This window comes from Myodes glareolus, chromosome 4 (assembly GCF_982192425.1).
Source record: "Myodes glareolus chromosome 4, mMyoGla1.1, whole genome shotgun sequence".
NCBI lineage: Eukaryota > Metazoa > Chordata > Mammalia > Rodentia > Cricetidae > Myodes > Myodes glareolus.
This window is the reverse complement of record NC_142029.1, coordinates 22004877-22024195: the sequence shown is the minus strand read 5'-3', so window position 1 is coordinate 22024195 and position 19319 is coordinate 22004877. Positions and strand designations below refer to the sequence as shown.

The 19319-nt window shown below is 44.4% G+C and overlaps 1 protein-coding gene across 6 annotated transcripts in view; it reads left to right on the top strand.

Annotated features, from left to right (window-relative positions):
* Map2k5 (mitogen-activated protein kinase kinase 5) overlaps positions 1–19319 on the top strand; it is a 230621-nt gene that overhangs the window by 162663 nt on the left and 48639 nt on the right. For 3 of the 6 annotated variants that reach the window (XM_048423692.3, XM_048423690.3, XM_085689210.2), the window contains 2 exons: positions 11151–11177; positions 11490–11522. The exons of 1 other annotated variant lie outside the window; for it this stretch is intronic. In XM_048423692.3, coding sequence (XP_048279649.3) covers positions 11151–11177; positions 11490–11522 — 60 coding nt within the window. The remainder of the gene's footprint in view (positions 1–11150; positions 11178–11489; positions 11523–19319) is intronic. 2 more of the 6 variants (XM_048423691.3, XM_048423693.3) reach the window with 1 other exon arrangement.

Genomic DNA, 19319 nt, shown 5'->3' with positions numbered 1-19319 from the left:
TGCAGAGGAGGGAAGGGAAACCATGGCCATTTAGTGACACCTTGCAGGGCTTCTATCTCCCACTCCAAAGTCAATGGCTTTTTCTGTCTCAAGAAGGGTGGGGATGGGAGGTTGATGAGACACCCAGAGGTTTTGATCCCAAATAGCCATTCTTATTTTACACACCCAAACACTCAAGTACTGCCTCCAACTGGTGTATCTACAGAGGTGGAAATTACTATCCCAGGCTGCTCCCTGCCTACCAGGTAATTGCTGACTGAATGCAGATCCCTGGGAGGAAAGTAGTCTCAGCAGCAGCAGTGACAAAAACATCAACTTTTATTGTTCTCAGTTGTTCTGCTCATCACATGGAGAACTTGGGGTAGAATTGGAGCTAGGAGCTCTTTGGCATCCAAGTTAAAAAGGGGCAGACCTGACCAAGCTTTGTTTGAACACAGATTACTTTTAGATGTTTAACAGTAGTGGATTAACGCCTGAGGTTTTGGAGAATCTTCTTCAACTAAAATGTTAATGATCCTAAGAACCCAACGCTCTCTATTGCCAATAAAATAGACAAGTTCATTGAAAAATCTACAAGTCCCTAAAGGAGCAAAGAGTTGATGCAGGTTAGGGCTGGGGCCTGCTGAAACACAGCCAGGAGTGGAGAGGTCTTGGGCACAACCGGGTGCCAAGACAGGAGGCTCAAGACAGCTTTTAAGGATTGTGGGAAGCCAGGGCAACCTATCAGAATCAAGTGTGGACTTGGTTATATCTGCACATAGTGACATCGGGCAATAGAATGGCCTGACGAGGGAAGTTGTGGGTCTCCAGGCACAGGGAGAAAAGACAGAAGTAAGTGCTAGAACTTGTTTCAGTTCTGTGCAGAAATGGGTTGCCTCAGTGCCCTGTGGGCCTGAGGCCACCTTCTCCATAGGATTAGTCCAGTTTGATGAAATGCCATAAGCAAAACCAAGTTTCTGGCCAGAGGTCTTGATTCATCCCCTGCTTTGGGCAGCTCTGTGCTCCTCATTAACTAGAGACCCCTGGGCAAAGAGAGTGGGAAGCAGTAACTGATACCCACCACCCCAGGTGACAATTTATGTCCCCGTTGGCATGTGACTTCAACCCAAACACAGACAGGGTTGTCCTGATTTCTGGGCCTGGTATTTATTAGCTCTTTGACCTTCCTTCTCGGGCCTTAGTCTCCTCTCTGGAAGGTGCTGATAGTCTCCTGGAGAGACAGTGTACAGAGCAGGTAGGGTGCCACCCAGACCTAGACAGGAGTGATTTCAAGGATGCCAGGGCATTTCTGTTGGATATGATCATTTTCAAATGCATGCCAGTTCTTCAAAGGAACTGGACAAACTGGGCATGCTTTCTGCCTTTCTTTTCACTGCCCCCCTTGGAATTGATTGAAAGAATGAACAGGAACACTGAAGCGAACGTCAAACATAGTTCAAGTTTATCTAGATCTGTGACTTCTTTGCTCCACATGTCCTTTGAATTTCATTTGCCAAAGCAACAAGGAACTTGTGGGTTGAAAGATGTGTGTGAGGCGTGTCCAGATTCCTTCTGTCTCCATCCCACATGAACCTGGTAGGGCTATTGTTGACGCTATTTCAGCATCCCAGCAAACCAAACGTGATGTCAGATATATGAGGGTTTTTCAGTACAGTGATGTGTAGTGCCTAGAGCCTAGCTTGAGGAAACAGGCTTTCCTGAGATGCCTGAAAACATAAGAATAAAAGAGCTCAGAAATCTATGGAACCTTGGGGAAAGCAGCAAAACACAGGAAGCTGTGGGCTTCCCCGCCCCCCCCCCTCATAGGGTTTCTCTACGTAACAGTCTTAGCGGTCCTGGAACTCTCTTTGTAGACCAGGCTGGTGTCAAACTCATAGAGATCCAACCTGCCTTTGCCTCACAAATGCTGGGATTAAAGGTGTACATCACCAACTCCCAGCTGCTGTGAGCTTTGCTTTTTTTTTAAGACGTATTTATTTTATGTGTATGGATGTTTTGCCAAGCTGTGTGTCTATGCACCATATGCATGCTCGGTACCTGAGGAGATCAGAAGCAGGCATCAGGTCCGTGGAACTGGAGTTACAGACAGTGGTGAGTGCTGAGAACCAAACCTGGTCTTCTGCAAGAGCAACAAGTGCTCTTAACTACTGGGCCAGCTCTCCCACCCTACGTAGCTGTGTTTTGTCCCAATGTTGAGTGACCTTTAAAGGAAAGACAAGCTCAGTGATTAAGTCTTAGCTCTGGCTAGTTTCAGGAAGCCATTCACCTTTGGGGAACAGCAATTGTATCTCACCTGGCTTTTGGGTTCTGGAGTCTCTTAAAGCATCAGGCATAGAGGACTGCTTGATAAATTATAAATGAAATCAGTAAAGTGATCATTTACCTCAATTTTACCAACTAACATGATGACAAAACCCATTCTGCATTTGGAAAGCACCAAGAAGAGAACTAAACTCACATCCCAAGGCTTCCCATTCTTCATTTTATCTTCTCTCTGTGAGACAAGTCCTTCTGAGAGACGTGATTGTTTTCTCTAGACTGCTGGTCCTTCCGGAGAGTCCAGATGGGACAAAGGATAGAAGGGCTGGATGGAAAGCAGTAAACTCCCCTTTGCCGGATGAATCCAGACAGCGGAAGAATTTCAAAGATCAAAAACGGGGGTGGGGGGGGCGCTAAGCAGTATTCCAAAACCTTTGATATTCTTTCAGATCCCAGAAGTCTGTGCCACTACTCAACAAAAGACTCATGGAGTCTGTTTGTCCCAAGAAAGAAACACAAGAAGCAGCTGCTTCAGACCTGTCTGGGGTCCCTAACTAGTTAAGCCTTCCTTTATACCGTGTCTGTATGAGATATTTCGAGGGTCCCTAACTAGTTAAGCTTTCCTTTATACCGTGTCTGTATGAGATCTATCGAGGGTCCCTTACTAGCTAAGCCTTCCTTCATACCGTGTCTGTACGAGACACTGCATAGAGAATAGTGTTTCTTTTTATCTATTTCCTCCCGGTTGAGCCGACTGTATGATACGGCTACCAAAAACCCAGTGCGCTTTATCCTCCATGAGTTTCTGCTGCAGGATCCAGAACACGATGAGCTAAGCCAGTCAAGCAAAGTAAGTATGTGTTCAGGGGCGGGCACCCTGTAGTAGGGGGACCTGCTGATAGTCTCCCCTTTACCCATCGCTTTAGTCTCTGCCTTCAGTCAACTGCAGTCTAAAATATGAAGCAGAAAATTGCAGAGGTGATTCTAAGCTTCCAACAGCATGCATCTGATGGAACCTCATGCCACCCTATTTTGCAACATTCTGAGTATTAATAACCCCATCGTGCAGTACCTCCATGTTGTATTACTACCCACCTGCCAAGCACCTAGCAGGTGTCCCAGTCATCAGATCAACTGTCAGGTGCCACAGTGCTGCACTAGGTAACACTTCTCCTTAGTAAGAGTCCCAAAGCACAAGAGGAGTGACAGTAGGAATTCTGCGCCTAAAACAAGCCCTTTATGGGAGATGGAAACTTATTGGGAGTGTAGATGCTCGGGTAGAGTGTCATGCTTCCACCAAGGGTCCTGAAGCACAGCCAGATGGATGAGAGGAGCTGCCTTACATATGCACACAGCTGGAGGAAGCTGACCACAGTGACAGGATGTAAAATCCTGGCTGGTCCTTCAGGCAGCACCTTAAAGTCACCTTAGTCACAGAGGAGTTCCATGAGTGAAAAGCCTGGGCTTCCTGACCTGGGGAGAGGCGGATCTGGCCAGTGACTTTTGCCTCGCTTTTGCTTTGTTTGAGACAAGGTTTCCATATTAGCCTTGGCTTGCCTGAAACCCACTGTGTAGACCAGGCTGGCCTCTGAGATTGAAGGTGTGCACCACCTAGCTCTGATCAATTCCTAGACCAACAGTGACTGCTGGGGCTCTCATTGTAACCTGCTTCTGCTGGAGCAAGCAAGCGTTTCCCCATCAGCACCTGAAGGCTGCTTAACTCCCTGAGCCCAAGGGATGTACATGTCTTAATAATTCAGGCCTGAGCTCCATGCTCTGTCTGCTGTCTCCCACAGAGTCATCTTGATGTGTGTAGAGGGCCGTGAGGGTGGAGCATGTGGTCGGAGTGCCTTTACTGGGGAAGGGGAAGGACATCGAGAGCTGCAACTGATCCTGCAGAGGAAAGTCCTTGTGTTTCTTTAGCACAGAAGACATTGAAAACATGGCGCCTGTCTCCAAATGTGGAAGGAACTGGCCATTTCTGTTCACCATAGCTCAACGGTCCTGGGTTTATCTTTAAGATTTATTTGGGCTAGAAAATAAACTCTCTAACAGCCTTCTGTTACGATAAACATAGTGAATGTTCTAAAACTCACTAGACTTTCTGTAGGGATGGCGGCAAGCGCCAGCCCCACAGTGACACAGTGCAAGAAGAGTAGGGATTCTCTGTGTGTCCATGGAAAGCGGCATTGTGACAGGAAGCAGTGTGGCTACGGTGGCAGACGAAGCCTACTTTCTGGGTAAAGGTTAGAACTGCAGAGGTTAGAACTCAATTTGCTGCAATTGAGTGTGGTGAGCCTAACTGTAGATGTAAGAGGGTGCTGCCGGGTAGGAGATGCAAGCAGTTCAAAGCTGCTTCTGTTATGAAGACAATACAATTGTAAGTTACATTTATGAAGGAAACTTCCCAACAGTTCCTGCTGCCCAAGGTAGAGTCACTGGAATTCCAGCCCTCGAAGATACCTGTCTGGAATAATACAAAGCAAGATCCCACGTGGACAAAGATATGGACCAGGTGAATCGAGCATAGCTTTGGGTTCCATAGCATGGGGGGGGGGTGAGCTGACAGAGAAGCCAATTAAAGGCTAGATCCAGAAAACGCCCGTCTAGCATCTTCACTGGACCAGGCTTATTTGGTCATGAAGGTTGGTATCATCTATAGGCTTTGCTCTGAGAACTGCACCTCCTACCCCACACATCCCCCTCCCACATACTCACACCTCCACCACACTTCCCCCACCACACACACACACCTCTGATGGTCTTAAGATAGATTCACACAAGCTCATCCCCTCACAGAACAAAGAAAAGCAGGAACTAAAGTTAGAGACAGGAAAATGTCTAAAATCTTCTCAAAGCTTGCAAGATACTTAATGAACACCTTGGCTAGGCCCGTGCTCTCAGGAAACAGACTGGTGGTGCAATTCACATCTGTTTATTTCAAATTGAAGTTCTGTGTCCAAACATGCAAGTGAGTGTTCCCCCAAATGAGAATTTGCTTGTACGTGGAGTGGGACACGAGCTATGTCAGTTTTAAGTACACAAAGGGTAGAGAAGAGACCGCAGAGCAGGTCTGTTTTGGTTTTGTTTTTATTTTTTTGCTCACTGCCTGGCGGAGCCAGAGGATGAATGATGTTGTCCTGCACCTCAGTGCTCCAGCTGCTGGGTTGCGTAGAAATGCATTGTCCTTGATCCTTGGGAAACAGCAAGAGCCAAGTGGTCTAATTTATGGCCTTGGTGATTTTTCTATCTGGCCGCGTCTGAGCTGTGCCCTTCTCTAGGCGTCTTGGAACCTTTCTGTCACACCGGCTCTTGGCTAGTTAGTTTTCTCTTTTCAAAGCTGATGGCTCCCAAACACAACCCTGGCTTCAGAATGAGCTGTGACCCAGAAAAAAGGTGATAGAGAAAGGATCTTAAACTGAATTTAAAAACTTGTTTTAAACTTCTGTTTTAATTATTTATTCAGGTACTTTTTGCATACATACATGCATACACACACACACATACATGGGAGGAGGATTTCTCAAGGTGTATCCCTGACTGGCCTTAAACTCACAGAAATAAACCTGCCTCTGGCTTGCAATTGCTGCTATTCAAAGCATGTGCCACTCCATCCAACCCATGAAAGTGGATCTTAGCCTGTGGAATTTTAGCACATTCTGCCGTGATTGGGATCTGCCCGATAAATCTTCTTAGGACTTAACATTTGCTTTAGACCTTCTATGAGACACAGACTCCTGAGAGTGACAAGAACTGGAAGGAGGCTAAAGGCTGGTGGCCTGGGAAGATAGAAGGAGCAAGGCTATGGTGTCTATTTATGTTAGCTCATTAGAAACAATGTATATTATCTTTCATTTTGTCTCATATTGTCTGCAGGAAAATTAACACTCATGAACATTCCCACTCATAGTTAGGTCCAGTAAATTTCATTCTATTCCTTTTTGTAAAACAGTCATTCAGAACCTGTAGTGGTACAAGGCAACAGGCTAAAGCTTATGGAAGTAAATTGTATCCTTATGGGAAGCTTTATAATCTATAATGGATTGGGGTGGTGTGTTGCCTCTTACCACCTGGCACAACACTAAAGCTAGGACCATTTCTCCCTGGCCTAGGCAGAAGGCCCAGCTCCTGAATGGGGAGCACCATCTTCACAGGGGCTTTGGTAAGGAGCCTCTTGTTTTGACCCTAAACTGTGCAGACAATTGCCCATAGCCCCAATGCAGGAAGAAGAATTATGAGGCAAAGGGTATCTGGCTGGAATTCCATGAATCTTTCTAATTCTCAGGTTCATGCATTTTCCCAGATGGGCAGCCTCCTGAGCAAACAGTCAGGTCAGGCTGTGTCTGGGACCTTGAGTGTTGTTCCATAAGGACAAAGTAGGTAGGTTGAGCTTGAACATCTCTGAGGCCCTCTTCGCTTGAAAAATGCTTCAGGTCTTAATTTTCACGTAGAATATAAAATCCAAGTTTACCACAATCACTGTAGATTTAGCTGAGGCTGCAGCTTAATGCATCAGATTGGAAGAGTATCTTTAAAGTGTCTACAGATTCTTGCAGTTGGGTTAAAATTAAAAAAAAAATATCAGTTTAACACTGAAGACTGGAATATGGCTCAAGTCCCACGAAGCGAAGCTGCTATTTTTTAAAAATTCCAGCCATACCTTATAATTTTCAGACTTCTTTTTTCTATCTAAGAGAAAATAACACAAGCTTGAAAAGCAGTAAATATGTAAAGAGAAAATTTGTCAACTGATATTGGAAGATGTGACCTAGGTCACACATAAATCTCTCCGACAAGAGCTGGAGGGCAAGTCATCATTTCAGAGGGGAAATGAAGGCCTGGCTGGTGTCTTCCCTCAGCTCCACGGTGGATCCACTCTGGTTTTCTGATTATGCCTTTGAATATGATGTGAAAGACCTGCTAGCGAGGTCTGTTTTGCCATTGTGTGCAGGGAGGGGAGCAGAAAAAGAAACTCCCAAAATTGTTTCTTAGCGCCAGCACCATTGACAAGTAGTGAGGCCCCACCAGTGAGCCTGTGCATCAACAATTTCATTCCCCAGGTCACTTTCCAAAGTCCTGAGTCTTAGGGGCTTTCTAATTGCCACCTGTATGGTTCTTGCAAAGAAAGATTCAGTAAATGTTAATGCAGCCCGACTGGTACTGTGGTTGCCTCCTAACAAGTCGTCCATCCTGTTTAAACGTCTGAGGATCTGCCTTCCATCAGAAGGAGGCCTACTAGTGGGGCTTTAAAACTTGGATCTGACAATTGACGAAAGAAAAAAAAAAAATCCCAGGAGAAGAAGGAAGTTCATCTCATAAATGTATCAAAACACCACTAATTCCAGAGCATGATGAGCGAGGTGTTTGTCTGGAACAGTTACAAACCACTCGACACCAGCAAAATGTACATGCAGGAGTGTGGGCTTGGGCAAGCTGGTTGTAAAGAGTGTCGGAGATGTTGTCGGGCGCAAGCTGTCCATCAGTGCTAACGGGACGATGCTCCTCTGAGCTCTACTCTCACAGGCAGGCCTTTGGAAAGGCAGACCCGGAATAAAGATCGCGTCCGTGCGGCTGGCGTTTTACACTGAGTCGGTGCCACTTTTAATGTGCTATAAAACAAGGGGGTGCAATTTTACATGAACTGTGCACAAAAGCAGAGGCGGTGGCTGGAGGTTGACTTGGTTCAGATCTGTTTTATAGTCACTGTGCCAGACAGTAATGTGATCTTGAAAAAGGTAAACAACAAAGAGTTTAGCAGTGAAAAATATGCCTAATATAAATACGGTCGTACGCGTGGCAGCTTGGAACTTGAAAAATATGACTGTGGCATTAAATTTTTCTAGTGGAATTAACAGAGGAACAGAACATAGCCTTTAAGGCAATATATCTGAGACAAGGCAAGGAGATAATACATCTAACTCCATGGTCTGTGTGGCACTCCTATAAAGAAAGGCACAGTAGCTTTATTTAATTGAGAAAATGAATCAATTATGATGATGTTGCATCATCACATCAGACCCTTGTGAAATGGAAGACATAAGTCACTGCATTGTGTAACAGTGTTCAGAAGTAATTGAGTACCATAAGCATTTTGAATCAATTTCAGGTTCTGGCTCTGCTACCTTAATACAAAATGCATGAAGTTGACATCCTGTAGTATGCTGCTATCAAGACTGTAATAAAACCCTGGCAGAGCATCTCTGAGATCCTGGGCAAAACTGGATTGTCATATCATAAAAACAGAGGGATGACACTGGTGGTCCTCCCTCTCTTATAGCAGCCTTAATATAGAACAGTTTTAATTACATTTGTTTGTGTATGGGCACATGTGTGCCACAGTGAGCTTGTGAGGGTCAGAAGAAAAGTTGCCAGAGGGCTTTTCTCCGTCCACCATGAGGGTTCTGAGACTCACGTCATCAGGCTTGTTGGCAAGCGCCTCATTGGCCCAGTCACTGTAGCGCAATCTTAAATTGTCTTTAAGGTATTCTGTTTCTAACCTGCAAATAGGGCAAGATAAAGCCATGGAGCCCTGTAAGATTCAGGGTTGTGAGGAAATCCTCCCCCTCTGTCCATCTGGTTCACATTCATGTTCCTGAAGGCAATGCCACAAACCAACTCTAACCTCACTTCAAGGCATCTCATAGAATCTTTGCCACATTTTCCTCAGAGAATCTTATAATCTCCCGACTCTTGGAAATCTATGAGAAAAGAGGCTCTTTGATGTCAAAAATGGATTTTGAGTGCTTTGTGAGCTGCCTGTAGAAGTGGATATATCTTTTTTAACACTGGGCACAGGGCTACCTGTGTGTGCTTAGAAGAAACAAAAGGAAAGCAAACACAATAGGAGGAGGGACCTGATCGCAGAGAGTTTACTAAATTTCTCAGCAGTCTAGGGGTGAACAGCTCAACCTCCTGTTATAGACTGAATCGCTGCCTGCCGTCCTTGCCTGGAGTCCGAGATGGGACAGTACTTTAGACAATGTCAGGCAGGGAACACTAAGAACCAAGCAGTCCGGCACTGCTTCCCATTGTGATGACTGGAAGGTGGCAGCCTGAACAGGAAGCTTGGCCAGTCGAGATAGAGCGTGGGGAATGCCTTCTAAGATGCCTGTAACCGCAGTAGGAGGTGAGCAGGAGGATACTGAGTTCTAGGCCAGCCTGGGCTCCATAGGCCAGGACTTGGGGTAGAGGAGGAAGGACTGCTGATCGCCCACACTGATGCGAACAGAAATCATACACCTGGCACCCTCGAAAACCCAATCCATAGGCTACTGACATTAATTTAAGTTTCCATAGCATGCAAGTAAAAAGCATGAAGTCCAGTTGTTTGGGGGTTTTTTTGTTTGTTTGTTTGTTTAATTTAAGGAATGCTGTGATCATAGGCAGGTATTCTACAGGTGAGGGAACATTGGAAAGGCTTGGCACTGCCAGACCTGGGCCTGGAACCTGAGCCTGCCCTGTTTCTGGGAGGCCTGGTTTCCCCAGCATAGAACAGAGATTGTCTTCTCTGTATTCCGTAGAGTTAGTTACGCTGGTCAAATAAGTATGTGCAGGAAAGACTTCTCAGGTATCATAAAGGGACTGAAGAGATAGCGGTAAAGCGGATAAAGTGCTTGCTGCACAAGCATGAGGGTCTGAGTTCAAATCCCCAACGCCCATGTAAAAGCCATGTGCTGCGGCCTGCACCTGTAATCTGCTGGTAAGGCAGAAACTAATGCCTCCCAGAGTCTTGCTGGCCAACCAGTTTAACAGACATGGGAGTTCCAGGTTCCGTGAGAGGTCCTGCCTCAGAAAACAGGGTGGAGAGCCGTAGAGGAATGCACCCAACCTCAGCTTCTGGCCTCCACAGCATGTACACACATGCATACAGCGTATACACAGTCCCACTAAAACCCATAAAGGGTCCTGGAATGCAACACAGGAGAACATCTGCCCACCATGTCTGAGGCCTTCGGTTTGATTCCCAGCACTACAGGAAACATGGGATATTACTCTTTCCCATCTAACCAGCTGGTTGGAGCTCACGTATCCCAGAAAACAACCGACCTGTCCTGGTAGTATTTAGTTCCTAAAAATTTTCTACTTACAAAATGCAGGACCTAGGACTCAGTTTCCATGGGGTTTGGGCATATTAACTGTAGGTATTTAGGGAGACAGTGATGTGTTTAATGTTTTGAGTAGTAAGTTAAAGTTGATTGATCTTGTCACATTAACTGTCTATGTTAGATGTGAGCAGCCTGCCCACAGAACGCGGAGTGGGAACAGGCACCTTACCAAAGCATTGTAAAACTTCATGCATTTGGTTTTTCCCAGAGAGCCTTGCTGCTCGAGAAGCAGTTCAAAAGAACTTTGAAAAGGGTAGAGTTTTCACCCTACTCCTTAGTTCCAGGCAAACACTTCAACCACATAATTAAAGTTTTCTTCACAAAATAGGGGATTGTGAGCAGACACTGGCAGGAATCCAAAATTCTAATTTCTGACTATGATTTAATTTCAATTTTAAATAAATCGGTTTTTAATTTAAAAAGAGTGAGCTTCATAACATTAGCAATGATTGCAACATTAAGCCCAGTGTTCACAATCTAGCAATATAAAACATTATTTATATCTGAATCGTAAACAGCCTTTTGAAATGGATTATGGTTTTTCTCCCTATTCTAATACAACCTGGAGGGTACTAAAAAGTGTTGTGTGAAATTAACATTCTGCTGACTTTCGCCTATAAATGAGAAGCGAGCTATTAACATTTGTGTATTTTCATTATGTAAATTGTGTTAACACATGCCCACAAATTGCCACCAGCAATGCAATAATTTTCTCTCAGTGATCATAATGTGTCCAAGTGAGTCATTTTGATTATGACATGCTAATTACATATTGCCTTTTTTCAGATTCAGAAAAACCAGGGATCTTTAATGGTAAGCTTTATGAGTTCAGAAAAAAAATTCACTTTTCTTTTTCCTGATGGCTGCTTCCTTTGCATGCTTGAATGCCTTGTTTTAAACTTAGCAAATTGCATTTTGAAGAAAATGCAAACCTTTAACTGCCTGTATTAGATTAGGTACCATTAGAAATAATAGGACGTCCTGAGCATCCATGTTTTTATAAGAGTTTGCTGTTGTTGATTAATCTTGCTATATTTTATTGCACTAATGATTTTTTTCTTTCCACTCCACTGTAAAGATATTGCACACAAGCTAATACTTTTTCCTCTCTTCTTCCCATTGCAGCCTCTCCAGCTTCTGCAGTGCATTGTTGATGAGGTGAGGCATCGTCTTATGTGCTTTCCACTCCTAAAGTCATCCCTAATGGTGTGGAAAGCTTATATTTTGTTTCCTAATGAAGCACAATGCCCAACATCCTCGAAGCAAGTTATGTGGTATGCTCTGAGCTGGGTGACAAGACTGCCTTGTCCTGAATCCTGCTCTCTCCCCGCCAGGGCTGTCCCACAGGCTGGCCCTCGGGGATGTCAGAGGCCCTGAAGACAAAACATGATAATATTAATTGATCCTCTTCCTGGCCAGATGGGGATGGAGCTGGAAATTAAAGTGGTATCACCTCTTCCATAAGAGACATTGAAAGGCATTCCGTAGAGAAGGGTCAGAGTTGAGTGCGCAGTGACACGGGCTGGATAAAATACACCTTTCTGGTTTGATCCATCAAACAAACCTGGTTAAAATGGGGGGAGGGATTTGTTGATAGCTCTGGTCAATAGTTGAGCTTCAATTGCCTCATGAGGCATTTCTGGAGCACCTGCCCCTAACTTTTGAAGTCTTCTAGTATTCCAGTAAGGAGCCTTCTCTCTTCCTAAGTTCTCTTGTTTGAGCATCCTTCCCCTGGACGTCCTCGGTCCCTCTGCCTCCATGGAGCTCATCCGCCTCACTCAGCTGATGATTCTTCTTTATCTGACTCTCGGCTCCTCTTGATGTCAGCCTTCTTCTTGCACAGCAGGCTCTCGGTTGAGACACGGTAACCTTCTAAAAACCCCTAGCCTCCTAGAAAAGTTTAGTGTTTAAAACTTTAATTTTATAATGTTTAGAGCATTTGTCAGTAGAGGAGAGAGACAATAAGTGGTCCAGATAGGAAAGTTTGAAAGGAAAAAAAAAAACAAACAAACAGTAATTTCATAGCTATTCTTCTCAATTAAACATCTGCATAACCAGTTATGAGATCTGGGAGAAAAAATAAAGCTCCTCCTAGGAAAAGAATAAGCACACACATCGCAGCAGCAGTGAGAGGGAGGCGCTCAGGTCCTTAACGTCTGCACATATCCAGTCCACATATCCCCTGCAAGCCATAAACCATGTTGGTGCGAAAATGAAGGCACCATCCTGAAACAAATGGAGACTCCATTATCTCAAATATCAGACAGGCCTCCTGGACCTAATAACTCATCAATATCTCTGTCATCTTAGTTTCCAAAAGCATCCTGTCCCATCAGAATCCTCCTAATTAAGCCATTTTCCTGAGATCCCCTCTCCAGTTTTGCTTGGGGAGGTGCCCAGGGAAACTTGACCTAGCCAGTCAAATGCACAGCCTGCATTGTTTCCTGGGCTCCACTGCTCTTGGTTTGCCTGGCTCCTGGCATCAAAAGTACGTGGGCATTCAGGTACGTGTCTTCCTCACCAATGATACATGTGTTGCCAGGGAGCTAACTTGAAGATCTTATGGATCAAATAGATGTTTCTATTCCTTATTTAAAGACATGATGGCTGTTATACATTTAAAATATTTTACTTGTTTAATTTGGTAAAATAATAAAACTTGAAAAGATAGTGCAACACTAAAGGAAAATAGTGTCTTGCTTCAATTTCATGCTTCACTTTGGGTGGCTCATAACTGCCTGTAACTTCAGCTTCAGGAGATCCCATGCCCCTGCTCTTGGAAACCAACATTCATGTGCACATACCCTCACACAGACTCACAGGAGTGCACATCATTTATACTACCTGCCAAGGGATCATAATTCAGGCCCATTTAGAGTCATATCCAACATACCAGTAGCAAATCCTAGTGTGGCATATTATGCTACTGACTTCAGCTTGACCTTGACAATAGCATAGCAGAGATTGGACAGTGATTAATCAATACCTAGGTGGACAGATGCCAGTTAGTCCCAAAGTGACCAGGAGTGAATGTTAGAGCCAGTCCAAGAGTCAAGGACGGAACTGTGGGCAGAGCCAATGTTAGCCATCAGGTGTCCAAGCAAAAAACACCAAAACTAAACAGGAGCATAACTATCACAAAGGTAAAACTTGGACCATAGACCAGCAACTGGAAGGGTGGCCAAGGCACACTGTGTACTGAGCTCCTATCAGAAATCTGGGCAATCCAGTCTGCTTTGGGTGGCTTGGGCCCAACTAGCTGGGGCTGTAAGTCTCAAGAGAACCTCTTAATACTTCAGGTACCTGACTTCCTCTCATCATAAATGATGTCTGATAATCTGTACCTGGTGCCCTGAGTACCTAGTACCCTCGGGAATAAAAGGCTCCATTGTCTAGATAATCAGAATGTTAACTGCCGCCTCTGCTATCTGTGGGAAATTTGTATTTTTAAAGAAATGTGTATTCTTGACAGCCTGCTGACAGTGTAGTGAGTGCCCCGTACCATTTTCTCCAAGATTCCATCCTGTGTTTGGAATGTGATGCTAAACTGAACATGGGTCCTCTAGGGCTGAGAAAGTCCCAGAGCTGACTGTGTGCTAGCAAAGACTGTGGTATGTGTTTAGCCTCAACATTCAGCGGTGTTCTCAGGCCTCTTGAAATCATAGTGCCATGTTCCTCCAGGCTCCACTGTGCTCCTCGATTCCTGCTCCTCCTGTGTTCTCCCGGGATATTGCCTGTCTTCTCATGGTCACTGTTGTTGTCGGGGACCTCGCTCAGGTGCTGTCCAAGCAGTTCTGCCATCTGTCTGTCTTTAGTGCTGGCACTACCAGTGGTGACCCTAGCAAAATTAAAATGTATCAAATGAAGTCAGATTCCCCAGGCAATACTCGTAAGATTCAGCAGCCTTGTCTGAAGTGGAAGGCAGAAGCTAAGGCCCCTCTGATACAGTGAAATGGATGGGCCTGCATCCAGTTAACACAGTTAGCAGTTGTCAGGTACTAGCCTGGGCCGCAAACACTCAGGACAGCCTCAGTTCAGAAGGAATGGGCTTCTAGGCAAGGCCACAAGCCTTGACTGCTACCCAAGCCAGTGAGCCAGGGCCAACGCTCACACTGTAACACTAGAGGCTCTTCCACCCCCGGTTCCTGGGCTCCCAGCATGACTGGGCACAAAGGGCTGGCCAGATAGAAGTTGTCCCGGGTGGAGATACACCCGATGTCTGCATCATCATGGCCTACGCTCTCTCAGGCCAGCTAGTGGAGCTGCCAGTGGATGGAGGGGCTGAGAACTGGGAAGTCTGAAGGGAACCCTGCCAGGAAGTCTGTTGAGCAAACATGGGCCATAGCCTTGGGCAAGATGTGCACAGAGCAAATAAGAACAGTTCTGTGTAGGATGACTACTGCAGAGTCCGGCTGGAGCGCGTAAGGAGGCACTGCATTTAAACTCAGGCTTAAAGATAAATGGAGTTGCCTAGATTAAAAACAGAGGAAAATGTAAATGTTGGACAGAAAGACCTGAAACTACCTTATAAATTATTTTTTAAGATCACAGATGTATTCCAGAATGTTCATGTTGTCTAAAATATGACAACCAGAAAAATGGGTTAGTACTCTAAGCATATACATACATTTCAGGTATATTATAACTAAAAATAAATTCTTGCCTAGCATCTGTAGGTGCTCAAAAGAGCCATTAAACAAATCCTTGATTTATACTTCTGTTTATTCATTTTACGCATAAAAAGTGAATTCATTGAAGTGACATTTTATACCTGCTCAGAAGTAATGGCCTTGTGTTGGTCTCTTAGAACTACGAGTTTGTAAATGAGCAAACTCTCGGTACTTCCTCACAGTCTAGGACTGGGAGTATGGATAGACAGGTAACCTGGGGTAGGTGCTGAGTGGTTCTGAGAATGCTGACTCTTCTCCCCATTCACAAATAAAGGAGAAGGTTCTGGTCTTAGGAGTCTTCTCTATTAAGGCTGCTAAGGAAGGTGATCACGGGAGCAAGGCTTTGCTAAAGGACATTGACTATGTTCCAGAAACCAGACAAACAAACCAAACCAAACAAACCTGACACAGGGAGCCAAAGAGCCCAGGATGGGTAGGAAGCAGAAGTACTCACAGAAGGGAACCTGAAAAATCACAAATATGTGGAAATAATCTGTTCAGTGCAAAAGCCAAAGGGGCCACTGGAAATCTCCCAGGACAGTGGCAAAAGCTCACAGAAGGCAGTGCAGAGAGGGCAATCTGAGATCAGTAGGCTCAGGTTCCACCCTAAGAAAGAAAGGATGAACAGACTGAACCCAAGTTAGTAGGAAGAAGAAATAACAAAGATTATAGCAGAAGCAAATGATACAGAGAAGAAAAACCAACAAAGCCATTGGTTCTTTGGAAAGGCCAACAAAATGTCAGATTTCTGCTAGACACAGAGACAAAAGGAGAGCTCTCAACTGCTAAAATCAGGAATGCATACCTGGATGTCAGGCTGGCTAAGAGAGTGCCCCATGTGCGTCTCCTGAAACTGCATGCGTGGTCTTCAGTCAAGGGTATGCAAGCCCTGCGTTAGCACCTCCAGCTAGGCTCTCAGGAGTGTGAGCTGGGATACCAGAGTTTGGAAGCTTAGGCAGGAAGATTGCACAAGTTTGAGGCATACAACCTGGAATACACCAATGAGCATGCCTCAAAAATGAATGAATGAATGAATGAATGAATGAATGAGTAGAACAAATACCCTAAAAAAACTGTGTGCTACCAAACTGAATCACCTGTATAAAATACACAAATTCCTAGAAGCCCAAATTGCAGTACAGAGTAGGCCTATAACAAAAAAATTTAAATAAATAAAAACTTGCCATAAAAGTCAGCTCAGCATCATTGCTTTAATAGTGAATTTTACCAAGTATGTAAAGAAGAATTAACAACTCTCCTTCTTAGACTCTTCCAAAATGGGAATGAGAGAACCACTCTTCTCATTGTTCCAGTGAAGTCAGTACTACTCTGATACCTGAGCCCAAAGACTTGGCAAGAAAGAAAACTAGGGCCAGCAGGGTGGCTTGGTGGGTAAAAGTGCTTGCTGCTAGGGCTGATAGTGGAGTTTGACCCTTTGGACCCACACATTGAAAAGAGAGTGGACTCTTAAGTTGCCCTCTGACCTAACTGTGTGTGTGCTGTATCCATACATACACACAAATAAATAAATAGAAATGCTGCAGACCAATATCCCTTATCTATACCAAAAGTTTCACGAAAACACCAGTAGGATTTTACACCCTGAATTCAGCAATAGTTAAAGGGAATCATATATCTGCCCTAGTTAATTTTGTTGCCAACTAACTTAACAGCATAAGGAGATCCTGTCTCAAAAATGAATAAGCAAATAAATACTCTGAAAACCTTTATTCTACCAATAAATACTCAGGTTTGAGATGGAGTGTGAAGGGCCACATCCACATTCTCCATTACAAGATGGCGCTGGCATCCAGTTTCACCGCCAGGTGAACGCACATGTGCTCGGTAACTTTCCACTGCTGTCCCCACCTACTCCCGAGGCTTCACCTGGGCTAATGGGCAGCGGGCCAATCCAAGGGTGACACGTCTGAAGCAAGGACTGTTTCCTATATAAAGGAGGGGTTCCCTCATTTAGGGGTCCCCGGCCATGTTAGCTGATGCGCTCTCTCTCAGGATGCATTAAAGCTTTTCTGCAGAAGAATCCTAGTGTCCCGCATGGTTCTTGCTGGCGAGACGATAGCGTGGGACAATGGAGAAGGACCCCAGCTGAAGAGTTGCCTCCATCACATAGTCTGTAGGTATGCCTGCCTGCGGAGCTTTTGCTGATTGCTAATTGATTGGGGGGGTAGCACTATTCCTAGGATGGTGAGCTATGTAGGAAGTGTAGCTGAATGTGATCCCAGAGCAAGCCAGTAAGCAGCACCCCTTTATAGTTACTACTTCAAGCTTCAGCCTTGAGTTCCTACCTTGGCTTCACCCGATGATGACTGAAAAATGTAAGCTGAAATAAACCCTTCCCCAAGTTGCTTTTGGTCAGTGTTTTCTCACAGCTGTAAAAATCAAAATGGAAAAATATCATAATTTAGTGAGGTTTATCCCAGGAATGCAAGGTTGCTCTGATTTGAAAATCAATTATATACCATTTTCATTCAGTAAGGGAAAAAAAAAACATAATTACTTCAATAGACAGAAGTAGGGGACACTTCAGAAAATCTGACACACCCTTTTACAATAAAGCATTCAGTAAACTTAGACTGGAAGCAATTTTCAGAACCAGATAAAAAGCCTAAGACCCAGAACTAATATATTTTAATGATAAAGGGCCATTTACCCCGTAAGATCAAAAAAGGCCAAAATGCATGTCCTATTCAACACTGGACTAGAGAGTCTTGTGTGGAAGGGTATCCAGATCAGAGAGAAGGAAGGAAAACTAGCCTTACATATGTTGTCGTTATATAAGCAAAGCCCTAGAAAAGCCACAGAAGAATCCCAGGTAACGGGGGTTCAGCAAGGCGACAGGACACAGTGTTAGTGCACAGCCATTGTCTGTGCTTCTGCAGTCTCCATACACAGAGTGACCAATACAAAGCTGTTCATGTGTAACTGCAGAAAACAAACAAGTTAACAAAAGAAACTATAGGATATTGAAAGAAACTGAAACCATAACTAATGGAAAATATATTCTATGTAGTAAAAACTCAGTTTTGTTAAGAAGGTGACATTGGCCTGGAGAGATAACCCAGCGGGTTAACACATTTGTCACCAAACCTGACCACCTGAGATTGATCTCTGGGTCCCCCATGGTGGAAGAAGAAAAGTGAGTCCCCCACAAGTTATCCCCTGACTTCTACATCCAAGCCCTAGCAAGAGCACACATATACACACACACTAAATGAACAGATTATTAGCTAATTAACATCAAAACACAAGGTGATACTATCCCAGTTGGTCTGCAAAGTCAGTGTAATTCCTGTCAAAATGCCAGAGGCACATTTTTATCCAGAAATAAATAAGCCAATTCCAAAATTCATATGCAATATACTAAGACTTAAGAGTAGCCAAAATATGGGACTGGAGAGATAGGTCTGCAGTTAAGGGTGATGGCTGCTCTTATAGAGGACCAGAGTTCAGTTTCCAGAACCACAGCAAGTGGCTCATAATTGCATACAGTCCCAGCTTGAGGTGACAAATGCTCTGGCCCAAGTGGGCAGTGCCCCACCCACAGATGTACACATACATAATTCAAAATTTAAAAATCTCCAGAGCAGCCAAAATAGTCAGAAAAAAAAAGTTGGTTTATTTCAAAACTTACAGCAAAATTGCAGCAACCAAGGTAGAGTGTCAGTGTCACAAGGCAGGACCTAGAGTAGAGCCAGCAGGCCAGAGACAAAAATGTCCAGACCGACCCATGTCAGAAGCAAAGTGTTTCCACTACAAGGACCACTAGTTCTCAATATGCAAGAGAAAGAATTTCTGCCCTCAAGAGGATCATAAATTTAAAACTATCCTGAACACTTGGGAGGTTGGGGGAACAGAAGTTTTAAATATATGTATTTGATAAAGGTCAAGTATCCAGAACATGTAAGATACCTGTAACCCACTAGCAGAGAAAAGACAAATGAACAAGGGATTTGAACAGCATTGTATCAAAGATCTGCAAATGGCCAATAAGCAGACTCATGCACCCAGTTACCAGCAAGTCAGAATTCACTTTGCTCCCAGAATGCCCGTAATTGCTGTGACACCAGTAAGAGCCGGTGTTGGCCAGGCTGGAAAGAAGGTAAAACCCTCATAAGGAGCTTGTAGGCCTTGAAAGGGACACGGTTGCTATGAAATGTTTATCAGAAGCTTGGATATAGAGTTAATGTGTAACCCAACAATTCACTCCTTAGGTATGACAACAGAGAAGTACATACATGTGCCACGTAAGAATACATATATGCAT